Here is a 9,000-nt window from a genome sequence, read left to right as displayed (position 1 = left end):
GTGAGAGAGAGGGTAGGGTGGGAAGGTATGTTTCTCTCCCATGCACATTCTCTACTTCTTGAAACAGCTTCCCTCCTCTTCCTCTCCCCTCCCATCTCTCATCAGTTTAGAAAAACAAAGTGTGGGGAGGTAGTTTACAGGCCAACTAGCTCAATCCTCATGTGAACACCTAGTATCATAAACTGTGCAGGTCAGTTGATGTTCTCCCCCCAGCCCCCTGCTGCTCATTAAGAAACATATACATTTTTTCCCATCAAATATTCTTCTGCAGTGCTATTAAAACAATTAAATCCAGATAACTCTTTGGAAAGTTTATTATTATTATTTAAAAAATCTGTCCTTTATTTTAACAAATAAATCTTTGTACCCCCTCTGCTTGTCTTTGCTAAAGAATTATTGCACTGTGCAAACAGTATCAGTGTTTGGCACATTTCACAAATGCTAATGTGTATACTTTTCCCCCCTCCTCCCCTCTTCTCCCTATTTTCTTTCTGTTCTTCATTTGCTATTGGAATGGGAACTGTGGAAAAAATTCCTTGGCACTCTGACACCAGAATCCTTCATCTTGGAGAGACCACGATGATGCAACCTCAACGCACTCGGCAGGCACACCGGGGCCCTCCAGTGGGGGCCATGCTTCCCAGAGTGGAGACAACAGCAGCGAGCAAGGTAAAAGGTCAAACTTTTTCCCTGTGCAAAGTAGGCATGACTAAAATAACTCCAGCTTTTTTTATTATATCAGTACATCTGCCTTAGAGTAAACATGGAGTGGCAGACTTGCAGTATAATCAGCTGTAACTTAGGGAGATGGTATTTCCTTTTCTTAACCCACTTAGCTACGTTTTATTATTATTTCAAAGTGAAATATCTAATCTTCAAACAAGCTTTGTAATAACAATTGATTAGTTCTGCCAATTCCTTTACAAATTTGGTTATCTACAGTTTATTTTTGTGCGGTGTAAGTAAATATAATGACAGACATACTCTCCAGCTGTGATGCAGTTGTTTGAGCTGAGTTATACACGGAGAATTTAACCTGTAGCTTTAGTCGGGGAAAAGTTTCCTCTATGAAGTTATCATCAAGCCACTAAATTATATGAAGTAGAAGCAAAACCCGAATTAGACAGAAAAATATTTCTTGCAATGTTTACTTGTATAGGTTCATTTCTGCTTCTGAAAATCTTAGTTCAGAATGGTAAATAGAGATGTACCTGAACTGAAAAACCTTTGTTATATCTATGCAGTGAAACCCTTCTCTGTGTTTCGGGAGGTTTGATAATTATTTTAGTTTTTTGTTGTTGTTGTTTTATTTCCTACTGCATTGCACCTTGTATGTGGTCATCTGCATCCATGCTGAGTGAGTGTCAAAGGCTGTCATCTTGATATGATTGTGTTTTACACTCGCCTGTTAGAAGTGTAAGTGGCTCCAGAAGGTATGAGACAAGCCTCAAGTGCTAAAGAGTGGGGTAAAGATGGTCTACTACCACTCTTGGAACCTTACTTAGAATTATGATTTTTAAGAGAAAGATTATGGTGAGCTCAATTTTCGTTTCTTGTAGTTGTCATTCTATGCCTCAGCTAGCAAGTGCGACACTACCTTTATTATGTCTTATGATATGCTCCCTCCACCTTCTGCATCTGTAACATTTTGCCAATGCTTTTCCCCTCACTTGGTCGTCACATGTACCTAGCACAGCCAAATGACAAACCCGTGATCCAGCTAGCCATGCAGGATCCCAGACTGGGGAGCAGAGCAACCTTCAAGGCTACTTACTGCTTCTGCTGTCGGCTTCACACTGCAGGGAGCTTCTGCCATGAAACATGGCTTGGTGCCACACTGAGGTGACTGAGCTGATGCGCCATTTCATGTCTCTCATGTGGCCGCTGCCTGCACAGAGCTGGAGCCTCTCCTCTTTCTCACGGTCTGGTGTCCCACCACCTGTGGCTCTAGCAACCTGCAAAGTTTGTCTCTGGTGTAGCGGTTTGTGTTTGTCTCCTATTTGTACAACTTGTTTATGCACTAGTAGTCTCTGCCACCATGGCACAGGGCATGATCCGGGTCCAACGTGAGTCACTCAGGACTTTTCTGTGTACCTGACACAAGGTCCAGCATGAGCTCTTGGAGTTCAGTGGCTTCTGAAAGGGAGAGCTTGACTTATAAGCAGCAAACCAACATTACATTTACTAGCTGGCCACAGGCTTTACTGTTAATGAAGTGTTTACACTTTCTACTGTGGTTAAGATATTTGACATAGCAGATCATTTATGTACTTAAAAATGATTCTTCTGAGTCACCTGTGACTGTGTTCATTCCACCCTTGGGTAAGAAATTTGCTCAGGTCTGTATCTTCACTTTATCCCAGCAAGCCTTATACTAAAAGTGTTTCTTCATCAAGCTATACTTGTTGTAAAGGGGATCCCTTGTAGCGACATCCAGGGATCCTGCATTTCACTAAACAGTCTGATCCTTTGCCATGTAAATAACAGTACAGCAGAAATATTCCTAAGCATGAGAAAAAGCAGTTGATTACAACTATGTGACCTTCCCATTGGAAACTGAGGTTCCTGGCAATATATGACTTAAACCTGTTATGCTTACATCTCTAGAAGATGAACGGTTGCTGAAGGGCCAAATCTGTCACCAGTGTTGCCTGGTCTAGCAGAGTGAAACATCGCTCATACACTTCCCTTTGTACTTGGTTGGGCCTTTTAAAAGGAAGCAGTCGTCCAGTGGCAAATCAGCATTCCTCTCAGCTGCTGGCAGCTGAAAGATGTATGATCGTACAGTACAGGCAAAATTCCCATTGGAGACAGCTTTGGATTGTTCTTCCTCCCTCAACCCTGGGAAAGACTAGAAAGAGGGAGGCCTAGTGCAGAGATCTGTATTGAATTTTCCCTACAGTTCCTTGAGGGGGGCAGGGTCTAATTTATCACTGCTGAACTGGCAGGGAATCTGTCCCAGCCACTCCTAAGGCTGGTGGAATGCCCTCTTGGGCTGTTCTGGCGTAGGTACTTGTTTGGGTCAGCTTGGTTCCCTTGTAGTTTCATTAAGACCTTCCTCCAGTGTTGTATTCCACTTGCCCCAGAGGATTTCTTGGGAATGGGAACTCAGTAATGAGTCTTAGGTTACATTAGCAACCTTTGGGCTTTTCCACTGATGCCTGGTGGCAGCAGAGATTGATTCAAACTAGATTCAGTCTCTTCTGGCTCTTGGGAGCTCTCTTTCCATGTCTTTGCTTTTGCCTTAAGTCTATGACATACAACTCATGATTTTTAGGAGATGGAAGTGAGATGGGTGAGTGATGACATTACCTCATGAGGAGAAAGTCTGCAAAAACAGATTACATAAAATAATCCATTCATAATTCCTGAAGTTGGAACCAAAAAAACTGTAGGCGTTTTGGCTGCTTATGGAGGACGGTTTCTTCATGACAGTGCATGAGTGCCATTTTGGCACCAAAAGGGTTAATTTAGTCAGTGTTTGATATCAGAAATAGTGGCATTGACAGGGTTAAAGAAAAGGCCTTCAGGCAGTAAATGTTGAAAGATTATCCTAATTTTATTAGTGGTGAGTGTCTATGTTGTTCTTAACATGTCACCTCACTTGTTCAACAGAAAACTAAGCTACACAACATATTGATCATATAACAGACCTAAGTACTAGTGACCTGTAATCTACCAAGCATTTATTGACTTTATCCCAGTTCAGATCCACGAATACAGATCAATGCCATGTAATAATATTTTAGAGATCAGTAATTATGTAGTAGGTATGATTCTCTTTCCCCCTGTCCTGGAAAGAGAAAGAGTTAAATATATCCAATAATAAAAATAAAATACTCTAAACATCTTACAGAGGAGAAAAAGGAGAAGCTGATTTAATGGTCTAATGAGGCCATCTTCCAGAGACTTGTTTTGTGTAGAGCTTGCTTTGACCTTTCGCTTTGCTCAGGAGCCCAACGCTTCATTTTTCACATTCTTGCAATTACGTTAACGCTTCAAGCATTTCTGACTCCAAGTCAGCTAGCAACACCAGGCATAACTCAACACTGTGAGTTTTTCTCCTCTCTGTAGATTCATTAACAGGTCACCGGGGTCCCAACTGAAATTTAAAACTGACTGGTTCTGTTGGGTTAGCTGAGTTATAGCAAGGGAGATGGCAGGAAAGGGGCTGAGAGAAGGGGAGGAGAGAGAGAAGACCCTGGGGTTTTTGTCGGGGAATATATGTGTGAAAACCCTAAGCGGAAGATTAAAAGGTGTGTGCAGCTTTATCGTCCATCCTATTCTTTGGGGCGGGGGGGAGGGGGGAAGGGGAGGGGGAGGGGAAACAGATCTGAAAGGCTTTTGGGGTATTTTATTTTCCTGATTCTCTGTGAGACTCCATGAGTGAAAAAGGCCCTTACATGCAAGGCTAAATGACTTCTAGAGTTCTGTATCAGTTTGTACCATGGTGATGGATATGTTGCTCCCAGACTTTAATTCCTATTTAATCTCTTTATGGGATATTTCAAATAATGAATATGGCAGATTATGCATGAAAAGTGGGAAATAAATCTTTTTAAGGTTTAAAAACATGTGGTCTACAGGAAAGCACCAGGGAATAGTTTTGGTTTCATACTTTATGATACTAGTCTTGTATACCTGATTTGTCAGATTCTTAGTTCAGTCACCAAAAGGGCCTGATCCAGCGAAGTCAGATGGAGGTTGTGGTTTTTCAGGACCTTTCAGGAAGTTCAGCACCTTTTAGGATTAAGCCTGGGGTGATAAACTTGACCGTAAGTGAGAAGCCAGAGACAGGAAGCTGTTTCTAGGTTATACAGCAATAAAGGTAATAAATGAGTATCAAATCCAGTTTGCCTTCCTACAAGTAGTTCATCTTTTTTTCTTTTTTTCATGTAGTTACTTGTGCTGAATGAAGAGGATCTTTATATACAATATCTGAGGACTACTATCTAGGCAAATATCTTTAAGGAGTTTTGAGCCATTTTTGTGATAGCTTGATGTTTGTCCCACAGATTTGTCCACAGTAGTTTTCTGTGGCAAAGACTCAATATCAGGTTCATGGCAAAGTCACATGCTAGCTGAAATCACATGTATTAGTCCTAGGTTATGCCTCTGGGTTGATGCATGTTGGAAAAATTACATGATATATTTCTTACTTATATCTATATCTTTATATAATATACAAACTTATGAAAGTAGCTCATAATAACAGGACAGGCCTTCAGGCATTAAAACCGCATAAAGCTTTGAACCAAACTCCAACAGGCAGAAAAAGAGAGAGGGGTAACAACAACAACAATCATAATAAATAATTTAAATAAGAAGAATTAACATATTCATATGGAGTCTTGGAAGTTTAATATACTAAAAGTAATACTACAACTTTTTTTTTTCCCCTGTATGTTTAGGTGAGCCTGCTGAGGCTAGCTGGCATGCATATTCATTATAAGGATTCCAAATATATTTTTATTTCTTTGTATTTTTATATGTAAAGCTATAGGGCACAGTTTTACTAGAAGAAAACTGTCTTTTGTAAGAAAGAAATTTCCTTATAGAAAGGTCCAAACATCCAGACTGTAAAAAATCAAGCTTCCTAATGAATAATGCTTCACTGGAGATGTATTATTTCAGAAGGCACAGCTCTCATGAAGGTGAACTGTATGAAGTATGAAAAACTCTTAAAGAACAATGAGTTTTTTCAGCTGAGGAAGATACAGAAAGAGAGTAGCCCTTATTAATTCATCTTTTCCTTTCAAGTTTGAGGGGCCCGTCCTTGTGTTGATATGTATGAGTAATTCCCATTAATGGTGATGGGAGTTACGCATGTGCGCTGACAGAAGAATAGACCCCTTAGTGTTCAAAGCACATGAAATTTACATTTTTTCCATTGCTGTAATTGAGATGTTGACAAATTGGAGAATATTGATGAGCCTTTGTTTTAAGTATTTCTTGCCAAGTTTGTTTTATTTTTTCATGGTTTGAACAATGGTGTGGGTTCAGCAGCAATTAATAATCAGGGTAGAGTAAAGATAACTTTGTATTTCAATATTTTGATGTGCCAATATGAAATAAATTGTCTTAGGCAAATGGAATATGCTGTTTTAATCATTAGCTATGCATGAAAGAAAAATTGATGTTGACATCTTTGCTGTAAAATCGTTGTAATGGGGCCTTCCTTACAATTCATTTTTGTAAAATTCATTTTGTACATTTTGCAGCAATTGAACAATCCCTGCACTGTGAATAGGCAGAATTCCCAGAAATACTGAGACAGTTGGCCCAGTAACTGCTGAGCTCACACTGCACACCACATGCACATTAACCATAATGATGCCAGAACCAGCTTAGCTAAATATAGTCACATTTTAGTATCCTCCCATCCTTTCTTTTTCTTTCCTTCTATTGCATGAACAAATACAGCTTCTTGCAGTTTTTGTTAGATTGGTGGGTTGTGGAAACATTTATGTCCCTACTCACTATTCAGTAAGTAGCAGTAAAATTTCATAGTGAATCTTCTCCTCGCTATACTGTTTTCTAATAATCAGGATGGTGGCAGCTGCAGATTCCTCACCATTTATTAAATTAAAACTTAGGGTGTGGGGGATTTAAAATATACATATATTTAACATCCTCACCTCACCCTTAATTTTTAATCCATGAAGTTCTATTTATATTTAGGTATATACAATAAAACCTCTATCAACATACAAGCATTAGAAAACATTTACTTACATTTTTGAATGTGTTGTGCAGGGGTTTCAAATGCAGCCCAGGAAAACTCTGTCAATGGAATGTTTTCATAGTGGCAGTAATCTCTTTAAAATAACCCTAAATACAATATGACAGATGCCATCTGGAATAATCTTTTGCTAGTTCCTTTAAACTTTTATTTTTTCCTACAGCTAAGTTCATCTAAAACTGCTCCCTTACTCATGTGGTAAATGTAGTGGACCCTTTCCTCCCTTGTATGCATGAATGTTCAGAGAAAATAACTTGAGATTGTTACTGTTGAGATGTTTCCCTCTGACGTCAAGTTGCTGTTTTTCAAATGTGTGTTTTTATGTATATATTTATATATATTTGTTTATATATTTGTATTTCAAAATGAAAAGGTAGGATTCCCCCTTAGGCTACTCTTTCCCTCTCAGATCCTGCTCAGCCTAACCCAATTTGCCTCCGAATGTTAGATAACATCCCATTTGCTAAATTATAATTGTATGCTTGTTACAATATTAATGGTTTCATAATGCAGTGCATTCGAACATACAGTAGCAAGTGCTTAAATGTCTTCCTGTGTTGTTACAGACTGACTAATTTCTTCCTATATGTGCCAACTTATTTGAAAGATCTAGTGTTGGAATCTCTGGATTTTTTTTTTAACTTAGTCGTGTAAAGGGATGTCTCTTGATGCCTGTTAGAGTTTAATTTAGAGTAGTAATTAAACTTGAATACTGCCTCATAAACAAAAGATAAACAATAAACCAGCCACGTTCCCTGCTGTTTCATAGCTTTCTTTCCCAGATGTTTTAGCCTGATAATTTTTACACAGTGAACTACCTAGCAAAGAGTGCTATGGACAGAGGTCAAAGCCTAGTTCTTTGTAATGAGGTTTTAAAAAACTTTTCTGCAAATGAAGTACTGTAGAATTTTCCTTTGTGTAGCTAATAAAATTATAAGATAGAGAAGGGCGCTCATTAATTGACTTAGCAATTCTCTCCCTCTTGTTTAAAAAGATGGCACTAATTTAAAAACAAAAATAACTTTTGTTTATTTTCCTTTTTGCTATTGATGATCAAGGAATGTTGCTGTTCCTTAATATTACTGTGCATGGGCAGTATGTTAAAGTCTTCTGCCATCCTTAATAAATAAAAAGTACCTGCACAGGCGCTGCTCTCTCCATGTTGATTGTGAGTAGCTATGGAAATGTTCACAATGGAGCACTTCTAATGTTTTTAGACGCCTCCTCAGGCTGCTGGAACTTGCCTGTCCATTTCTGGACCGCTCCAGTGTCAGCCATGATCTTTCTAATTGCCAGGTAGGAGTGGGCCGCTTGTCTGCAGAAGCCATGTTATTTTCACTGGGTGGGGTAATTACTGAAAGCTGAGAATAGCTGCACTAAAGACACAGGGATACTTTCATGATCCCATTAGCATAAGAGTGGGTAAATTATTCATGCCAAGTGAGGATTCTATGGGGAAAAGTATAGTTAATGCACATAGTTTTTAAATGTATCCCTTTCTGCTCTGAGACTAAATTCTTGTTGGATTCAGTTCTCAGACATTTACGGGAAAGCTCTAGTGGCATGTTAGACGCAGTTCATCTCTCTCTGTTTGCAGCGCTCTCAATAGAGACCATCTGGCAAAGATCCAAAAGGTGATTAAACAAAATGATCAGCTCTTGTTGCTGTGTTACATGTCCAATACTCTGGATTAAAAAACATGACCCACAACAGTCGGCTAACATCATCTTTTTTTTTTTTTTTTTTTTTCCCTTCCCCCCCTCCCTTCCCCTGTAAGTATTCAGATGGTCCACAAATGTCTATGCCATCTTTGTGTCCTTATGGCCCATAATCATGAACAGGTTGTGCAAATGGCTCTTTCTGTAACACGGTCTGTTCCAGCAGCATAGAAACATTTCATATTAATTGGGTCAGTCTAATGTTCATAATGACATGGGGAAAAATTACCCAAATGTGTTCTTATAGTAAACACTTAAAATGTGTGTGTCTTTCTGCTATTAGAAAGTGAAATTTGACATCAGGCTCATGTGGCTGATTTATTTTTTAAGGCTGAAGAAAATCAAAGCATGACACTGTCATCTGCTGAAAATAGTTTAAAGCCCTTTCTAAGCAAACAAAAAGGAGAAGGAGGGGGAATGAGCTGTGGTTTAACACCACAATCAGGGATGAATTTACAGTGCTATTCAGAAGAGTACTCCCTTATCATAAACAAGCTGATAATCACACTGAATCTAACTCCCAATTAGCTCTTTCCTCAC

At 39.0% G+C, this 9,000-nt stretch overlaps 1 protein-coding gene across 6 annotated transcripts in view; it reads left to right on the top strand.

The window, feature by feature from the left end:
- Window positions 1–7,536, top strand: part of LOC118157350 (homeobox protein Meis2) — a 23,233-nt gene extending 15,697 nt beyond the window's left edge. For 2 of the 6 annotated variants that reach the window (XM_035311620.1, XM_035311621.1), the window contains 2 exons: window positions 555–669; window positions 1,692–1,861. In XM_035311620.1, coding sequence (XP_035167511.1) covers window positions 555–669; window positions 1,692–1,846 — 270 coding nt within the window. In that variant the 3' untranslated portion in view covers window positions 1,847–1,861. Of the gene's footprint in view, window positions 1–554; window positions 670–1,691; window positions 1,862–4,899; window positions 5,282–5,411; window positions 5,468–5,558 lie in introns of those variants that run through there. The other 4 variants (XM_035311623.1, XM_035311622.1, XM_035311624.1 and 1 more) reach the window with 4 other exon arrangements.
- Window positions 7,537–9,000: the final 1,464 nt, after the last annotated feature.

The sequence above is a fragment of the Oxyura jamaicensis genome (assembly GCF_011077185.1).
Source record: "Oxyura jamaicensis isolate SHBP4307 breed ruddy duck chromosome 5 unlocalized genomic scaffold, BPBGC_Ojam_1.0 oxy5_random_OJ101368, whole genome shotgun sequence".
NCBI lineage: Eukaryota > Metazoa > Chordata > Aves > Anseriformes > Anatidae > Oxyura > Oxyura jamaicensis.
Note: the sequence above shows the minus strand (reverse complement) of the source record. Positions and strands in the feature narration are given on the sequence as shown.